At 40.9% G+C, this 19990-nt stretch overlaps 1 protein-coding gene across 1 annotated transcript in view; it reads left to right on the top strand.

The window, feature by feature from the left end:
• Positions 1-12983, top strand: part of LOC112236740 (TSC22 domain family protein 2) — a 57134-nt gene extending 44151 nt beyond the window's left edge. The window contains exons 2-3 of the mRNA XM_042321912.1: positions 11071-11122; positions 11299-12983. Coding sequence (XP_042177846.1) covers positions 11071-11122; positions 11299-11595 — 349 coding nt within the window. The 3' untranslated portion in view covers positions 11596-12983. The remainder of the gene's footprint in view (positions 1-11070; positions 11123-11298) is intronic.
• Positions 12984-19990: the final 7007 nt, after the last annotated feature.

Here is a 19990-nt window from a genome sequence, read left to right as displayed (position 1 = left end):
TCTTACTTAAATATTAAGACCCTTTAATTCGTACTTTGTTGAAGTACCTTTTGGCAGCAATTACAGCCTTGAGTCTTGGGTGTGACGCTACAAGATTGGCACACCTGTATTTGGGGAGTTTCTCCCATTGTTCTCTGCAGATCCTCTCAAGCGCTATCAAGTTGAATGGGGAGCGTCGCTGCACAGCTATTTTCAGGGCTCTCCAGAGATGTTCGATCGGGTTCAAGTCCGGGCCCTTGCTGGGCCACTTAAGGACATTCAGAGACTTGCCCCAAAGCCACTCCTGCATTGTCTTGTCTGTGTGCTTAGGGTCATTGTCCTGTTTGGATGTGAATCTTTGCCCCAGTCTGAGGTCCTGAGAGCTCTGGAGCATGGTTTCATCAAGGATCTCTCTGTACTTTGTTCCGTTCATCTTTCCCTCCATCCTGACTAGTTCCCACAGCATGATGCTACTACCACCATGCTTCACTGTAGGTATGGTGCCAGGTTTCCTCCAGTCGTGACACTTGGCATTCAGGCCAAAGATTTCAATCTTGGTTTCATCAAACCAGAGAATCTTGTTCCTCATGGTATGAGAGCCCTTTCGAGGCCTTTTGGCAAACTCCAAGTGGGCTGTCATTTGCCTTTTACTGAGGAGTGGCTTCTGTCTGGCCACTGTACTAGAAATGCCTGATTGGTGGAATGCTGCAGAGATGGTTGTCCTTCTGGAAGTCTTCCCCCATCTCCATGGAGGATCTCTGGAGCTTTGTCAGAGTGATCATCAGGTTCTTGGCCACCTCCCTGACCAAGGCCTTTCTCCCCCAATTGCTCAGTTTGGCCGGAGGGCAGGCTCTAGGAAGAGTATGGATGGTTCCAAACTTCTTCCTGTTAAAAATGGGGTCTGAATACTTTCCGAATGCACCGTAAATGTTCACTCTTCAGGCTTTGTCTCACCTCTATTGGCTGGGCTACTGTTATGGCCTTCCTCCTAGACTTTGATTGTTGCTTTCGTTCTATGTTTTTTAAATAAACCATATATTAAACTATTTGTTATTTTTTTATTTTATGCACTCATAATATTTATCCAGCTGCTCTTAGTGAAAATGTGTTAGGAGTGACCTTTCTAGCTAATAGGCTATGATGGAGTTAACATTTCCGATTATAATGTGGGGAGGTCAAAAATAATGAAACTACAGTATCTACCAAATCTATTCATTCCTTACTTCTCCTTGCCATTCACCCGATAATAAGACAATGTTTTTGCTACCATATGATGGGTTTGCCTGGGAGGGGGTCCCAGGGCAAGATAAGGTTCGAAGACCCCCCACTTTTAACATGGTCCACACACACCCGCATAGTTGTCAATGGGGCACGACATCGCTTCTTCCCCCTCAGGAGGCTAAAAAGTTTTGGCATGGGTCCTCAGATCCTTAAAGTTCTACAGCTGCACCATTGAGAGCATTGGTATGGCAACTGCACCGCCGTCGACAGCAATGCGCTACAGAGGATGGTGCGGGCGTCCTAGTACATCACTGGGGCCGAGCTTGCTGCCATCCAACACCTCTATATCAGGCAGTGTCTGAGGAAGGCGTGAAAAATTGCCAAAGACTTCAGCCACCCAAGCCATAGACTGTTCTGCCTGCTACCGTCCGGCAAGCGGTACCATAGTTTTGGGTCTCGGACCAACTGGCTCCAAGACAGCATCTATCCCCAAGCCATGAGACTGCTAAATAGTTAACCAAGTGGTTACCCGGACTATCTGCAATGACCCTATTTTGCACTGACCTTATTCACATTCACAAGATTCTACCCACACACACTACACTGACACCACTGTACATTGATATGGTACTGGTACTCCCTATATATAGCTTATTTCTTCTATATTTTTATTCCTCTTGTGTTCTTCCTTTTATTTATATATATATATATATATATATATATATATATATTTTTTTTTACTATGCATCATTGAGAAATGGCTCTTAACTAAGCATTTCACGGTAAAGTCTACCCATGTTGTTTTCGGCGCATGTGACATACAATTTGATTCGATTTTGTTGGTATCTGACCCATACCAATTGAAGAGACTGAAAAACAAGCTTGTACCTAGTTTGAATTGCACTGGTGTCCGTTGTTGCAAAACACATCGATCTAAAACTGCGTTTCTTAAAGTATGGGTCGCGACCCAAAGTGTGTCGCGGACCTGTTAAATAACTGGAATTGATTTGGCCAAGTGCAACGCGAGTGGAAGAGGGAGATGCCTGTGTGCTTGGCGGTTTATCTGATCTTTTTTTCTGCAGTTTTCTTGAAGATCACTCCTCGACCCACACACTGCAGCAATGTCGTTCAAGCCACTGACTTGTTATTCCCACTCGCCATCACTCACCGCTGTCGTGAAATGGACTCATGCTAGCCACAAGTTCTGACTGAGCTCAATCGTCATGAAACGCAAATGCAGTGACTTTTTGTCTCTTTCTTACAAACTTTGAGAAATTATGAGGAGCGCCCACAATGTGTGGGGGAAGTGCTTAGTAATGAGTCTCTCAGAACTAACAAATTAATAAAACGACACGTCCTGATCAAACATCCAGGCACAACATGACGGTAAACCCAGGGAGTTCTTTCAGATCAGGGCAGAATGCTTCAGGAAACAGTGCTTTGAAAGTGGAAAAGTAATTAAACTAGCAAGGCACAACTGTTGCTGTTACAAGTGATACTTTTTATTCTGAACTGGAATAAACTGATTGAAGCAAGATCCTTTTTGAGGCAAACACTCACACAGTTCTGGGTTGTCTCCTGCCTGACTGAGAGAGCAGTAGATGTTCTGATCCAGTTTGGCACCACATACCTATTCAAGTCAGGGTTCTGAAGTACAGAAACGGTCTCAATGCTGAGCATGACCTCAATGGTGCACGGTCAAAAACTGAGCCCAGAATAGACATGCTTGTTGAAAACTTCAACCAGCCACACACCTCTCATTAGGACTGTGTGTGTGTGTGTTTTCTGGACTACATCTGTGTGATGTGATTAATCAGTTTATTCCAATTCAGAATTTAAAAAAAGATTCAACAGTTCCAACCTAGACTTTCTATCAAAAATGTATACAGTAAGATGTACAGTAGGCCTGAATTTTGTATCTGTATTAAGGTTGCACGATCAAAAAGCCTGTGTGTATGTGTTCTTTTATACATCTGTGTGATGTGCATAATCCATTTATTCCAGTTCAGAATGAAATTATTTATTGTATTTTAACAGCAACAGTTCTAACCTAGACAGAATTTTTAATGGGGGAAAATAAACATAAATATATTTATGGTTATTTAATTATTTGTTTTTGTCTATATTGCATTTTTTTTAGGCATAAGGGCAATGAAATGTATCGATATTCACATATAGTTGCATATTTTCCCAAACTTGTTCCTAGGAAAACACCAAATTTCTCATTTGGGTCCCAGGCTGAAAAAGTTTAAGAACCCCTGATCTAAAAACATTGATCCCTAGTGGTCTGAATATTGACTTTGATCTCAGGCCCTTCTTATGAACAAATTTTTAATTTATGAACAAGTCTTATAAATGTATATATTCTTTCTACAGCTTATTAGCGTACACCTAATATGTTCCCCCTGTTGATGATGCTCATTATACATTAAGGTTGAACCAAAAGATGACATGTAACACATTTTTTATTTATTTTATTTCACCTTTATTTAACCAGGTAGGCAAGTTGAGAACAAGTTCTCATTTACAATTGCGACCTGGCCAAGATAAAGCAAAGCAGTTCGACACATACAACGACACAGAGTTACACATGGAGTAAAACAAACATACAGTCAATAATACAGTATAAACAAGTCTATATATGATGTGAGCAAATGAGGTGAGATGGGAGGTAAAGGCAAAAAAGGCCATGGTGGCAAAGTAAATACAATATAGCAAGTAAAACACTGGAATGGTAGATTTGCAATGGAAGAATGTGCAAAGTAGAAATAAAAATAACGGGGTGCAAAAGAGCAAAATTAATTAATTAATTAAATACAGTTGGGAAAAAGGTAGTTGTTTGGGCTAAATTATAGGTGGGCTATGTACAGGTGCAGTAATCTGTGAGCTGCTTTGACAGTTGGTGCTTAAAGCTAGTGAGGGAGATGAGTGTTTCCAGTTTCAGGATGTGAAGCCAGTTCTAGATTTAACTTTGGATTGGAGATGTTTGATATGGGTCTGGAAGGAGAGTCCACAGTCTAACAAGACACCTAAGCATCTGTAGTTGTCCACGTATTCCAAGTCCGAGCTGTCCAGAGTAGTGATGTTGGACAGGCGGGCAGGTGCAGGTAGCGATCGGTTGAAGAGCATGCACCTAGCTTTACTTGTATTTAAGAGCAATTGGAGGCCACGGAAGGAGAGTTGTATGGCATTGAAGCTTGCCTGGAGGGTTGTTAACACAGTGTCCAAAGAAGGGCCAGAAGTATACAGAATGGTGTCGTCTGCGTAGAGGTGGATCAGAGACTCACCAGCAGCAAGAGCGACCTCATTGATGTGAAAATATGAAATGAAATATGAAACTATTGTGTGAAATTGAATTAATCAATGTATGTTGATGCTAATATTTTTTTTTTTACCTTTATTTTACTAGGCAAGTCAGTTAAGAACAAATTCTTATTTTCAATGACTGCCTAGGAACAGTGGGTTAACTGCCTGATCAAGGGCAGAACGACAGATTTTGTACCTTGTCAGCTCGGGGATTTGAACTTGCAACCTTTCGGTTACTAGTCCAATGCTCTAACCACTAGGCTACACTGCTGCCCCTAATATGATGTACAATATTCAATTATGTTTCTATATGATAACAATACCCTGAGGAAGGCACAGTGATGCCAAAACATTGGTAAATACCCATTAAATTGCTGGGATATATATGGAGTGTGCGACGTTATTTTGATAGTTTACAGCAAATCGCATCTATAACATAGTGATTTCCAACCTTTTTTAAACCTGGGCACAGCTTGATGGTAAAAAAAAATGTTGGGCATCCCTAAAATGTCCTTACTAATTTATTTAGTATATAGACCTCATCTGCTCCATACTGCAAATCTTTTTTTTTGTGTGTGAAAAACGTTTTTTATAGGTTTTATTATTTGAACTATTTTCATAATTCTGTACCCCTTTTCAAGTGCTTTTTGTGAATCTGTGCTAAAAAAATTGTATGGCCCCGTTAAAATAAGTCTTTAGTTTTGAACGGTTTGTGCTAGAGTCGAGCGGTGCAACAACGGACACAAAGCCATGCTCCGTAAGTTTCTATGGCAGAGGCTTTGGTACAGCTAAGCCTAATCAGACTTGCCTCTGTTGTCACAGGCAACGTGAAATGAGACAACTGACATTGCTCGTGATGTGCACTCCTCAAATGATAAATGTAACAGCCTGAACGCACTGGACTTGAAACAATGATAGAGATGTAATCATGTACCATTCATATATTATCTGAGTGGCACGACATGCATCTAAGGGTTATATGTGAGCATATCAAAAAATTAGCAAGATTCAGAACGGTTTTGTGGCACACGAGAGTTCCTCAAGGCACACCAGTGTGAATCAGGGCACCCATGTAAGCAGTCAAAATATAACAGGAGTAAGAAAAACATTGGTTTAGACTCACTGTTTTAGGGCACACCCCAGAGTCCCTGTATATAAGTAATGTGAACCCTATATGTAAATGTTCCTCCTGGCTCCCTATTTGATTGAAAAGGTAATTATTAGCCCAATAGCATTCTGAGTCCCCTTAGGAACCTAGAGACCCAATATCCGGGAAGGTTTATACTGGGCTCATTTCTTAAATAATTGGTACCATCAATTAAGGCAATGGGGGAGCAAAGCTGGTTTATAACAATGTTATTTGTCTTTCAGGACCATTGTCCCTTAAGTCTTCTTGACTTGGGTGAACATGGACAAAGTGTTTTTTAAAAAAAAAGCGTTTATTAAGATACTTTTATAACTAAGCTTATTTTTTTCTGTTTGACATAGTTCATAATCAGCTGGAGTCATTCCTCTTTTGATTTAGGTGAGGATAATAGCTAATAACTCAGACTCTGCTGACATCAACTGGTCTAGCGACTGTAGTGCAGCTTTTGAGAAGATTAGAGAGGCCCATATGCTGTTAACTCTGGGGATAAATAAGGTCTCCGCATATGAAAGAGCCTAGCAGCTTGTCAGTCAATAAGATCTTCTCTTAGCACCCCCCTCTCCATAGTTTGAGATCCATTGGCCGAGGGGAGCGGCCATTGAAGTATGATTTGTACAGCTGCCTTCACCTAGTGTGGTGTTCGTCTGTCCCTTAATGAAGAACACATTGGATTTTTGGTCTCCGAAAGCATGTGATCATACGAGAGAAAAGGGGAGACCGTACTCTCTGCCCTCCCACGTGTTCTGTGTTTTCATCTCCCCTTTATCCGGTCGGCACCCCCAACCCCGAATGTGGGGTGTTTTGGTTCTGCCGGTGCCCCGTTGGGGGTGAGGTGACTTCGATGTGTGGTGTTGGGGTTTATGCTGCCTGGGTGACTGGAATGTGTTGAGGCTCTGGGGGCGACTGGAATGTGGGGTGTTGTGTTCCTAGAGTTGTTTGTTGTCTTGACACACACACACACACGTGTGCACTGTTGTGGTCAGCACAGGTCCTTGTTATGGGTGACACACACAGCAAGCCATCTCTTATTTAAACAACCCATAATGTCCCCTCCCGGAATAAAATGTACAGGCTGCCTTGTTTTCCTTGGATGCTGATTGCCAACAAATTAGATTTGGCTGCCAGTGCCTGCCCTCCACTTCCTTTTAACCCCTCCCCGCCCATCATCCTTTCCCATCTCTCATTAGGCAGAGACACAGCAGAATATTGCTGACTGCTGTCACTGTGTTTTGTTATGGTTGTTTCAGAGGAGGAAGAATGTATTATTCTCTCCTTGTTTATCATCCACTCAGATTGCAATCAAGGCGGGTCAAAGATGTGGAATGCGGGCAGTTCATTTTGCGGTTTCGCATGTTATTGTGGACCTGTCAGCATAGCATAACATTCCCCTCTTACCCGTATGTCGAAAGTAAGTCATCACAGCAAGAACAATAGCTCCTCAATGGTCCACTTTTGAGTAGAGAGACCGGAAAAGGTCAAATTGTATAACGATCCAGTTTTATTTTTCCATCTTTTGATACCTGCTTTTGATAGTTGGACGTTTGCATTTTGAAACTCTGCTTCAGTCTGGACAGAGAGGACATTGTTGACATGAGGAAAGTTGAGTTGGAAATTTGATTAGTTTAATTATTTGAGTAAATTCACTAACAGAACAAGTTTTTATCATGGGATTAGGCTAATAGTAAAAACTCTTAAATCACTGTAAATAGTACAGTCAAATCTTCTTATGATTAAAATCTGGAGAACAATGTAATCGAGAAATATACGTTCCCAGTTGATAGTGTTGTAGCAGTTTGCTTCTTGTATGTGTAGTCAGCCATACGCACTTAAAGAATAAATGCTGTGCTCTAAACCATTTAGGGTTTTGCGCATTGGAGCTTTTAAATAAAGTTGAGGCAAAGTAAATTAGAAGGTGCACACACAACCTGAAAATATTAACTAGCCCCCTGAATATCCATATTCAATAATGTAGTTATTTAAACGTGGGTGCCATAATTTGGTTTTGAAAGAGATCAAAGAAACATCGTGCAGATTTTAAGAGATTTATGAGTAAACTTCTTTTTAAGACTCCTTTAGTAACAGTCTATATGGATATAATAAAGGGGTGGGTTGACACATGCGGTGTGATAAATTAAATTTGTCAGTGAATGTCAATAAATGTGATCATATAAGCCTGTCGCACGAGAAGGCAAATGAGAATGTCAAGCGCACCAAACTCCTCCCCTAACATTCTCCCAAGCAAGTCAATGTGACATGTAAAAAGGCTTTTAAAGACTGGAGACACACGCAACCATCAAAACACTGATACCTATGACTGAGAGTTGTGTTTAGGGAACTTTTGGGCATCATGCGTTGCAAAATGAGCTACAGTCTTCCTTGCACGCCAGGAACCTCACCCACATATTCAGGACATTTTGTTTCTTACAGAGCACGATGCAGGTAATAGCTTTTGAGGATTTTGGATACATTTGTATTCCTCATCATTGTGTAGCTGTCTTTGCTATGGTATGAAAAAGACTAGTCAATAATGCTTGATTTTTATCAATGTTTTTTAGTGGGATTTTATCAACTTGCTTGTGCTCATGCTCTAGTTTTATATCCATGATCAGTTACTAGAAGAACAAAGTGTCCCATTTAGAGTTGTTAATGTATTTTGTCATTGGTGGTGTTGTGCCACTGTATTACAATTTGTATCGACTTTGCAGTGATTACAAGGGCTTTGGCTTCTTTCTTGTAGCATCAGTAACTTTAATGTGGTGTGACATTTGATGGGCGGTTGTGACTGTCTCTCTGCAAGTCCAATCATAGCCTTGCTGTGCTGCTGCCAGTCACATACAGGGCCTAGGCAGTACCATAGCATCGATGATTGACAGGTGCCTTGTTTATATTGCATGGAGGAGTCTATGGCATTTATGGAATAATTGGGACCTGCTTTGAAAAGGATTGCATAGTTTTCTGCAACAGTTGAGATACACTGACACGCACACAAGGGTGTCCCCTCAAGACTTTAACCCATGCTGATGTGCTCCAAGTACTAATTGTAAAGGGGCAGTTGATACATATTTACAGCAAATTCATATTCTGTATGCTGTTCATGTTTGATTTGTGCTGAGGAAACCTAAACGTTTCCGCAGTCATTGGAGTAGAACAGCATGGGCCCGTATAGTTTTACCTCACCCGTGAATATGGATGAAGAATAACATTTCATGTTTTCAGCTGGTTCAGTCAAATTTGAAATCACATTAATAGCAAACTTCTACAGACCTGCACAAAATGTTATCTTGCCAGAGCACCTTCTTAGTGGCGTGTTGCGCCCCTTTGTTCAGTCGTGCCTTTGCAGGGCGGTGTCGTACAGGAAAGGCAGCGACTGCGCATTGGTCTTTGTAAAGGATTTTAAAAAAATGACAACCTTTGGGGATTAAATAGCGACATGTTTGATTATTTAATGTGTCAACAAGACGGTGGGCCCTGAACGTGGTGAGTATTGTGCATTTTCTATAAGGATAAGGCGTTTAACGGAGTGACAAACGAGAGGTATTGGGAACCATCATAAAAAGGGTACAATAAACGCGGTGTATTCGACTGTGTTGTCGATTAGACAACAACAGATTGCTACAAATAATATCCTCAAACCTGTCGAGATAAAACGTGACAAAGTATAGTTTTATAATGTATTACATCTGAAAGGAGACATATTCATTCAGAGGATGGAGTTTGAAAAAAAATTCCCGAACGGTTTTCACTGCACATGGTGGTTGAGAGCACTTCACGCCTCTCATGCATTTGCATCAAAAATATATGCACGGTTGTGAGATTAGTCTATTTACGTATGATTTGATTTGCATTAGAAGCGCAAATAATACAAAGTTTCACTTCCAATAACAATCAGTTTTTGGTCCGTTCTGTTTTGCGTGGCATGTTATTATTCTGCCTCTAGAATGCAGTGACCACAGTTGCCCACAAATTGTTTATATTCTTCGCTACAACAATTTTATTGGAATTCGCTTATTCCCTAAACCTTGGATTTTGTATGCATTGTATTAGATATCATACTTGACTATTTGCAAAGGGTGCGCCGACGAGGCTCGCCTTTGCACCCCAGTATCTCAACTTGCACATTCATCCTTTGCACATCCTACCATTCCAGTGTTTATTTGCTATATTGTAATTACTTTGCCACCATGGCCTATTTATTGCCTTACCTCTCTTATCCTACCTCCTTTGCACATGCTGTATATAGATTTTCCTACGGTATTCTTGATTGTATGTTTGTTTATTCCATGTGTAACTCTGTTGTATGTGTCGAACTGCTTTGCTTTATCATGGCCAGGTCACAGTTGCAAATGAGAACTTGTTCTCAACTAGCCTACCTGGTTAAATAAAGGTGAAAAAACAAACTAGTCTTAAAGACTTGTCAAATACAAAATAAATGTATCCTCCCATGCTTATCTCCCCCCATCCTCCCATTAAAATTCTGGTTCTTTAAATCACATTAATCTACTCCGCCTGTATGGATCCCTTTCTATCTGTCTTGAGAATTGTTTTTACAATAAAATAAAATAAAATAAATGTAGGGGGTAGATCAGCTTTTGGCTTCCATCAATGTTATTGAACCCATCCTTAAGCTCCACTCAATCCCTCCTGTCTATCTCTGAACACTATCCTGTTTAGATTTCTATTTGCCATATATTTTTCAACTGTGCTGTGATTTTTCAAAAAATTTGAACCTTTCTATTCTCAGATTCTACATATTGTAAATGAAAGATAAGCATTTTTGCTAAGAGTATTATTATATTATTGATTGACTGACTTTTTAAATCACCCAGCCGTGCTATTTGCAGAGTTGGCTGCTGTAAAAGTTGCATTTCTTCAGCAATTCCTGAACCTGTGATCAAAAACATGCTACATATGGGCAGTACAATATTTGACTTCAGCTAGTGAAATGCAACATTGATTTGATACAATCAACTAGGTATGTTGCCAGCAAACTTTTAACATTGTATCAACTAGCCTATTCCGGCAAGGGAAAAGTGTTTGGCATTTTATGACGTTTCCACACCGAGACTTGGTGATTATCAAGAGGGAACTATTAGCCTCATTTGCAATGGATTACATTTTTTTTTATATATGCTGTCCCCACAGCAATGTTACAATATATAGTGGAAAGCCTTCCCAGAAGAGTGGAGGCTGTTATAGCAGCTAAGGGGGGACCAACTCGATATTAATGCCCATGATTTTGGAATGAGATGTTCAACAAGCAGGTGTCCACATGTTTTTGGTCAAGTAGTGTACCTTGGAAGAGCAACATACATTTGAATGTGTAATAGATGATTTGATGATTATCTTCAAAGGAATAGGGTGGCCCCTCTCTTCCCCATTCCTTCGGTATTAACATTATTTTTCTCTTATCTCCACAGTGCTTCCGGAGCCAGTGTTGTTGCCATCGATAACAAGATAGAGCAAGCAATGGTGAGTGCGTCTCTCGTTTTACCTTCTAACTAGGCACTACAAACTTATTGAACACTTGAAGTACATGATTTGACCTGAAGTCAGTGGTGAAGCTTGAGTGGTGAAGCTGTAGTGTGTGTGTGCATTGTTGTATGGTCCTAAATTGTTTTGCTAATGGCAGGCCTCTCTTTCCTCAGGATCTAGTGAAGAGCCACCTGATGTATGCAGTGCGGGAGGAGGTGGAGGTGCTGAAGGAGCAGATCAAGGAACTGTACGAGAGGAACTCTCAGCTTGAGCAGGAGAACGCCGTGCTCAAGTCCCTTGCCAACATGGACCAGCTCACCCAGCTGTCGTCCACCCAAATCAGCCCCGCCGGCAGCACCTCTCCGTCTCAGCAGCTACCCTCCACCAATAACACCAATACCAACACCCCCCTGGAGGGTGAAACCCAGGCTTTCAGCCTGCCACAGCAGCCCAACGTCACTTCCGTGTGATCCCATGCTCCCGTAATACACCTCCCCGACATACGGGAGGAGGAGACCCCAACAATCAACCAACCCCTGCCTCTCCCGCCGCCTTGCAACATAAAAAAAGAGCTCAGAACTGCATTTGATTTGTTTTTTTTTAGAAGCAAAAAAAAACAAGCAAAATCAGCTTTTGTTTCCCACCCTTGTCTTCAACTCGTGTGAAGAGCCATGCTTCATTTTGCGTGCTGCTGCTGCTGTCGTCGGGCCTTCCCAGTATTAGACAATCATCATGTGATAGCATTCTTTTGGCCGGGTGTCCTGCGTTAAGTCTATGGGGAACTGGCCAAGGGAGGAGTGCGGTGCAGGACCATGGGGGGTAAGAGGCAATCCGGCGCATGGTGGAGGTGGTCAAAGAGGCCGAAAAACGTGGGGGGGTTCTACTTCCTGGGAGGCCCTTGACTGTTCTATCCCCCACTCCACACCGGGTGGTTGTTGTTAGCAAGTGGAAAAGAACGGGGGAATGAGAACAGCAGAGACTGAGGTGGAGGAAAGGATTCCCCCCACCATAGGAAGAATGTGTCTCACGCCGTGAGAAGACCAAAACTAGTTTTCCCAGAGCCACCACACTTTGACACAAATCAAAAAATACCTTTATTAGTTCAGTTTTAATGTTTGCAGTTATTTATTTCAGGGATACTATTTTCATAATGTAAATGAGCAATGTCACAGAAATACATGTTGTAAAAAATAAACTAGTTTCTCTTTTTGTTTCTGGTATGTTAGATTATCTGTCAGGCAGTCAATTGGTAGTCTAATGCAAAAAGTAGTTCCGTAAATGCAATAGGTTCTTTTAAAAAGGCAATTCCCATGGCATATCACCGCTAACACTAAAAGGCAGTTAACTTAATTAAATTAATCCAGGTTGAATGTACATTTTGTGAAGAGTAAAGTATTAAAAGCATAGAGGGATTGTACAGGTGAACGACAGTTTTTGAGATATGAATCGTTGGTAGTTATATTTTGATAAACCTTTGCTGTAGTTTCTTTGTTGCCAAAATTGGAAGACAGTTGCCATACTTTCCCAACGTTTTAAAAATTCTATTGCACATATTTACTTTCTGGGCTGGGGGTAAAAAAAGCTGTGAAATTGCTCAACCTACTTTGTAACCAAAGACTCAAAGCTGTGTAATAATTTAATTTTTAATGCACACGTTTCTTTTTTAACTTTTATTTTTTAACTTCCTTGTTTTTTTTGTTTCTGTTTAGCATGTTCTGCATGATCTATAATTAAACCACTTTCTTACCTCATCTTTTTATTTAGCACTCTTATTGTAACGTAAAGTTAGTCTGCTCTGTCCTTTACCCATTGTTTTACACACTAGCAGAAAATAAAGTTTGAGCCATCTTTTTGCTTATGCAAAGTGTTCTGAATTTCATATGCAGACCAAAAAAGTTTTGTTAAATTGCAAATGTTACTGTATTTAAAGGCCCAGTGCAGTCAAAAACGTGACTTTATATTTCCACACTGAGGTTGGAATAATACTGTGAAAATTATAATGCCCTTTTAGTATAAGAGCTGTTTGAAAAGACCACCTGAAATGTCAGCCTGTTTTGTTGGGAAGGAGCTTTGGTTTTCCATGGTGATGTCACCATGCAGTAAATTGGTTAATAGACCAATAAGGAGTTCCAAACCTCTCTGCCAATAACAGCTCATTTTCAGTTTTCCCCTCCCCACTCAAACCACTCCCAGGCAGTCCTAGCAAAATTCTTGCTTGAGAAATTGCTCATTGCTTTAAGTAGCTCTTTTTGTTTTCAATTAAAATGGTCAAAAATAAATTATCACAGGAAGGTACTGAATTGTTACCCAGAAAGGATTGATTTTGAGATTTTAAAAAATGGCTGCATTGGACCTTTAAGTAATGCAAACATTTAGATTCTGATTGTAGTGTACCAACACATACTTCAATAAAAAAAACTGCTAGGCTATAACTTACCAACTTAACGGAAACTATTGTATACATTTCACAACTCCAGCTTGAGTAAACTATTGAATGAGCATATTCAACATGCGTTACATGTATTTTGTGCTTCCTGTACCATTCTTTGTGGCTTATAACCAAAACAAAATTATCATCTTTAGCAGGATGAACTTAGATTTCACCTTTGCAACTGGGTATTATTTTTTTCTTTTGAAGGAGATGCCATGTACATGCCTGGTGTGTACTGTGTGAATGTGATGATCACTGAGCCTTGGAGAAAATATCTTAACGATGCCCTTGTAATGTGCTGTTGTGGCAACAAACAAAAAAATGTGTAAAAAAATAAATTACTGTTTTATTATTAAGAATGTCAATGTCTTGCCCAGTGCAAATTGTCGTGTGTGTGTGTGTGTGTGTGTCATCTTACAATGAATGACTAATAATCAACCTTCTGGTTACTGATGACTTGTTGTACAAGTATGAAACATGCTGTATCCAGGTTATAGAGATGCCAAAACATGTATCTCTCACCACAATCTCTGCTTGCTGTACTTTGCTCTAGGATCAACAAGAACTGAATTGATGTACACTAGGCTATTTTATTTACTCATAGGTACGGTTTTGTGCTCCAAACGTATTGGGGCAGTGACACATTTTGTGTTTTGGCTCTGTACTCCAGCACTTATGACTGGGGTTCAGGCTTTAATTTGAAGGTACACTGCTCAAAAAAATAAAGGGAACACTAAAATAACACATCCTAGATCTGAATGAATGAAATGTTATTGTTAAATACTTTTTTCTTTACATAGTTGAATGTGCTGACATTCACTGTTGCAGGCAGTAGAACGTTCTCCACGGCGTCTCCAGACTGTCACGTCTGTCACGTGCTCAGTGTGAACCTGCTTTCATCTGTGAAGAGCACAGGGCGCCAGTGGCGAATTTGCCAATCTGGGTGTTCTCTGGCAAATGCCAAACGTCCTGCACGGTGTTGAGCTTGTAAGCACAACCCCCACCTATGGACGTCGGGCCCTCATACCACCCTCGTGGAGTCTGTTTCTGACCGTTTGAGCAGACACATGCACATTTGTGGCCTGCTGGAGGTCATTTTGCAGGGCTCTGGCAGTGCTCCTCCTTGCGCAAAGGCGGAGGTAACGGTCCTGCTGCTGGGTTGTTGCCCTCCTACGGCCTCCTCCACGTCTCCTGATGTACTGGCCTGTCTCCTGGTAGCGCCTCCATGCTCTGGACAGCTGACAGACAGCAAATCTTCTTGCCACAGCTTGCATTGATGTGCCATCCTGGATGAGCTGCACTAACTGAGCCACTTGTGTGGGTTGTAGACTCCGTCTCATGCTACCACTAGAGTGAAAGCACCGCCAGCATTCAAAAGTGACCAAAACATCAGCCAGGAAGCATAGGAACTGAGAAGTGGTCTGTGGTCACCACCTGCAGAACCACTTCTTTATTGGGGGTGTCTTGCTAATTGCCTATAATTTCCACCTGTTGTCTATTCCATTTGCACAACAGCATGTGACATTTATTGTTGCTTCCAAAGTGGACAGTTTGATTTCACAGAAGTGTGATTGACTTGGAGTTACATTGTGTTGTTTAAGTGTTCCCTTTATTTTTTAGAGCAGTGTATTTTCATCCATATCGGGTGAACCGTTTAGAAATTACAGCACTTTTTATACATAGTCCCCCCATTTTAGAGTACCAAAGGTATTGGGATGAATTCACTTATGTGTAAGGAAGTTAGACAAATATCATACCCCTGCAAATGCTAACCTTCCCTGTTATTGTAATGGTGAGAGGTTAGCATGTCTTGCGGGTATGATATTGGTGCATCTGTAACTTCCTCACTCATCATTATTCACAATTAATTCAGGACTATCCGTAATCATGGTAGCATCCACATTCATGTAGAAGTGTTTAGAAACATATTCTTATTAACAACAAAAGTGACTCCTAAATGACACGTTATTTACGATTAGTTTCTATTCGGCACAAAATAATCTATTAAACAACCAAAACAAACAGCAAATGCATCCAAAAAGTTTGTAGAGTCACAAGCTTGATGTAATCATTGCATGCTTGGAATATGGGACCAAATACTAAACCTTTGGCTACTTTAATGCACATAAGTGCATTTGTCCCAATACTTTTGGTCCCCTAAAATGTACAAAAAAGTGTGGTAATTTCTATACAGATGAAAATACCCTCAAATTAAAGCTGACAGTCTGAACTTTAACCTTATAGTCCTTATATTATTTCAGAGCCAAAACAAAAAATGTGTCACTGTCCCAATAGTGTTGAGGCTCACTATAAATATTCTGAACCAAGATCCTGATAGAGCAACATAAATTAGATTGAACACAAGTTACCTCTCCACAATGTAGGTGCTTTGAAACCTAGTGAAAAGTACAATATAATGCATGTTGGTATGAAGACAGATTATGAGCACTCACTACTCTGCTCAGTCATTGACACCTGAGATGTCTCAGGCCACGGGTCCCATTTACCTCAACTGAATAGCTTTATTATACAGTAATATAATAAACTGGTCTATGCAGAGACTTGTTACTGGGGAGGTTGAGGAAGCTTATTCAGGTATGTGCATGAGTGGAGCCTACACAGTTATTTAAAGAATACAGGAAATGGCCCAACAAAATGTGACTCGCCCACTGGCATCAGTCATTCGATATCTGATTCACCTGCTCAAGAGTAATGGACCCAACATGGCTGCAGCCGTCTGAGGACACTGTCATTTTTCAACGTCTGTAAATAAAAAATGGTGTAAATGACACCACTCTTTCCCAAGAGCAGAATTCCTCTGATCTTTATGAAATCGGTCTATTCATGTCAGACCAATAACCTAGTTTGCACTCCATCAAGATGGTTAAGTTAGAGCTAAGAGCTGAATAGGAAAGTGCCTAGGGGGCTAATACCTGTTTCCAATTTATCTAAATGGAGCATATAAGTTTTACATTTGGAAGTGAATTAGGTAGCGTTTTATTATTATTTAGCTGGTATTTCCATAGTATTTACTAAGAAATTATGTGCTAATCGATCTGAGTTCGATTGATCTGTACTTTCTGATACTTCATAAATTGGCACTCACTATCTGGTACTGAATAGTACAGCATGTTGCCTGTTTCCATGAATCCCTAAGACACAAAAATCCAAAATATAGGTAGTAATAAGCTTCTACTACTTTACTAGCCTCTGGAAGAGGTTTAAATTCCTGGGGCATAATTTATAAACCATGAGTTTGTACAGTGAACAAAAATATAAACACAACTTGTAAAGTCCCTTGTTTCATGAGCTGAAATAAAAGATCCCAGAAATTATCCATATGGACAAAAAGATGATTTCTCTAAAATGTTGTGCACAAATTTGTTTAAATCCCTGTTAGTGAGCATTTCTCCTTTGTCAAGATAATCCATCTACCTGACAGGAGTGGCATATCAAGAAGCTGATTAAACAGCATGATCATTACACTGTGAACCTTGTGCTGTGGACAATAAAAGGCCGCAGAGCTGTTGCCAAATAATTTAATTTTCATTTCTCTACCATAACTGCCTCCAACATCGTTTTAGAGAATTTTCCAGTACGTCCAACTGGCCTCACAATCACAGACCATGTTTATGGAGTCGTGTGGGCAAGTGGTTTGCTAATGTCAACGTTGTGAACAGTGTGCCCCATGGTGGCAGTGAGGTTGTGGTATGGGCAGGCATAAGCTATGGACTACCAACACCATTGCATTTTATCGATGGCAATTTGATTGAAAAGAGATACCGTGATGAGATCCTGAGGCCCATTGTCGTGCTATTCATCCGCCACCATCACCTCATGTTTCAGCATGATAATGCACGGCCCCATGTCGCAAGGATCTGTACACAAATCCTGGAAGCTGAAAATATTCCAGTTCTTCCATGGCCTGCATACTCACCAGACATTGAGCATGTTTGGCATGCTCTGGATTGACGTGTACGACAGTGTGCTCCAGTTCCTGCCAATATCCAGCAACTTCGCACAATCATTAAAGAGGAGTGGAACAACATTACACAGGCCACAATCAACAGCCTGATCAACTCTGCGAAGGAGATGTGTCGCGCTGCATGAGGCAAATGGTGGTTACACCAGATATTGACTGGTTTTCTGATCTACGCCCCCACAATAATACATCTCAATATTTGTGTATGTGCACAGACGTTTTCAGAAATGGCGCACACAGACATTTTGGCTGAAATTTACGCAACAGTTATAAATAACATCCTTCTTAATTCACTTCCTAAAACAGTTCAATGGCTGTGATAGGAGAAAACTGAGGATGGATCAACAACATTGTAGTTACTCCACAATATTAACATAAATAACAGAGTGAAAAGAAGGAAGCCTTGTACAGAATAAAAAATATTCCAAAACATGCATCCTGTTTCCAGTAAGGCACAAAAGTGATACTGCTAAATATTTTGCAAAGAAATGAACTTTTTGTCCTGAATACAAAGCGTTATGTTTGGGACAAATCCAACATAACACTGAGTACCACTCTTCATATTTTCAAGCATGGTGGTGACTGCATCATGATATGTTTGCTTGTCATCGGCAAGGTCTATGGAGTTTTTTAGGATAAAAATAAACAATACAGTTAAGCACAGGCAAAATTCTAGAGGAAAAACTGGTTGAGTCTACTTTCCAACAGACACTTTCACCTTCAGCAGGAAAATAACCCGAAACACAAGGAGTTAATTACCAAGAAAACATTGAATGTTCCTGAGTGGCCAAGTTACAGTTTTGCCTTAAATCGGCTTGAAAATCAACAACCAACTTGACAGAGCTTGAAGAATTTTAAAAAGAATATTGGGCAAATATTGTACAATCCAGGTATGCAAAGCTCTTAGAGACTTACCCCAAAACACTTACAGCTGTAATCATTGCCAAAGGTGATTCTAACATGTATTGACTCAGGGGGTTGAACACTTATCTAATCAAGATATATTAGTGTTTAATTTTTCATAAAACATTTTAATTGTAGAATTTGTCTTCCACTTTGAAATTACAGTATTGTGTGTGGATCGTTTGCAAAAAGGACAATTAAATACATTTTATTCCCACTTTGTAACATAACAAAATGTGTAAAAAGTCAAGGGATATGAATACTTTCTGAAGGCCCTGTATACACAATCACACACACACTACACAGATTCACATACACACGCGCATACCGACAACACACTTTTACACTCATCATACACTGCTGCTGTACCTCTGTTCTTTATTTTACTCTTATTATTATCTATCCTGATGCTTAGTCACTTTACCTTGCCTTCACGTACATACTGTAGATACTTCAAATACCTCATACTCCTGCACCATGATCTAGTACTGGAACTCCCTGTATATACAGTGCGGAGAACAAGTATTTGATACACTACCGATTTTGCAGGTTTTCCTACTTACAAAGCATGTAGAGGTCTGTAATTGTTATCATTGGTACACTTCAACTGTGAGAGACGGAATCTAAAACAAAAATCCAGAAAATCACATGACCAGGTTTGCACACACTGCAGCAGGGATTTTGGCCCACTCATCCATACAGGCCTTCTCCAGATCCTTCAGGTTTCGGGGCTGTCGCTGGGCAATACGGACTTTCAGCTCCCTCCAAAGATTTTCTATTGGGTTCAGGTCTGGAGACTGGCTAGGCCACTCCAGGACCTTGAGATGCTTCTTACGGAGCCACTCCTTAGTTGCCCTGGCTGTGTATTTCGGGTCATTGTCATGCTGGAAGACCCAGCCACGACCCATCTTCAATGCTCTTACTGAGGGAAGGAGGTTGTTGGCCAAGATCTCGCGATACATGGACCCATCCATCCTCCCCTCAATATGGTGCAGTCGTCCTGTCCCCTTTGCAGAAAAGCATCCCCAAAGAAGGATGTTTCCACCTCCATGGTTCACGGTTGGGATGGTGTTCTTGGGGTTGTACTCATCCTTCTTCTTCCTCCAAACACAGCGAGTGGAGTTTAGACCAAAAGCTCTATTTTTGTCTCATCAGACCACATGACCTTCTCCCATTCCTCCTCTGGATCATCCAGATGGTCATTGGCAAACTTCAGACGGGCCTGGACATGCGCTGGCTTGAGCAGGGGGACCTTGCGTGCGCTGCAGGATTTTAATCCATGACGGCGTAGTGTGTTACTAATGGTTTTCTTTGAGACTGTGGTCCCAGCTCTCTTCAGGTCATTGACCAGGTCCTGCCGTGTAGTTCTGGGCTGATCCCTCAACTTCCTCATGATCATTGATGCCCCACGAGGTGAGATCTTGCATGGAGCCCCAGACCGAGGGTGATTGACCGTCATCTTGAACTTCTTCCATTTTCTAATAATTGCGCCAACAGTTGTTGCCTTCTCACCAAGCTGCTGGCCTATTGTCCTGTAGCCCATCCCAGC

This window comes from Oncorhynchus tshawytscha, linkage group LG05, assembly GCF_018296145.1.
Source record: "Oncorhynchus tshawytscha isolate Ot180627B linkage group LG05, Otsh_v2.0, whole genome shotgun sequence".
NCBI classification, from domain to species: Eukaryota; Metazoa; Chordata; class Actinopteri; order Salmoniformes; family Salmonidae; genus Oncorhynchus; species Oncorhynchus tshawytscha.
This window is presented reverse-complemented; position numbering and strand designations above follow the sequence as displayed.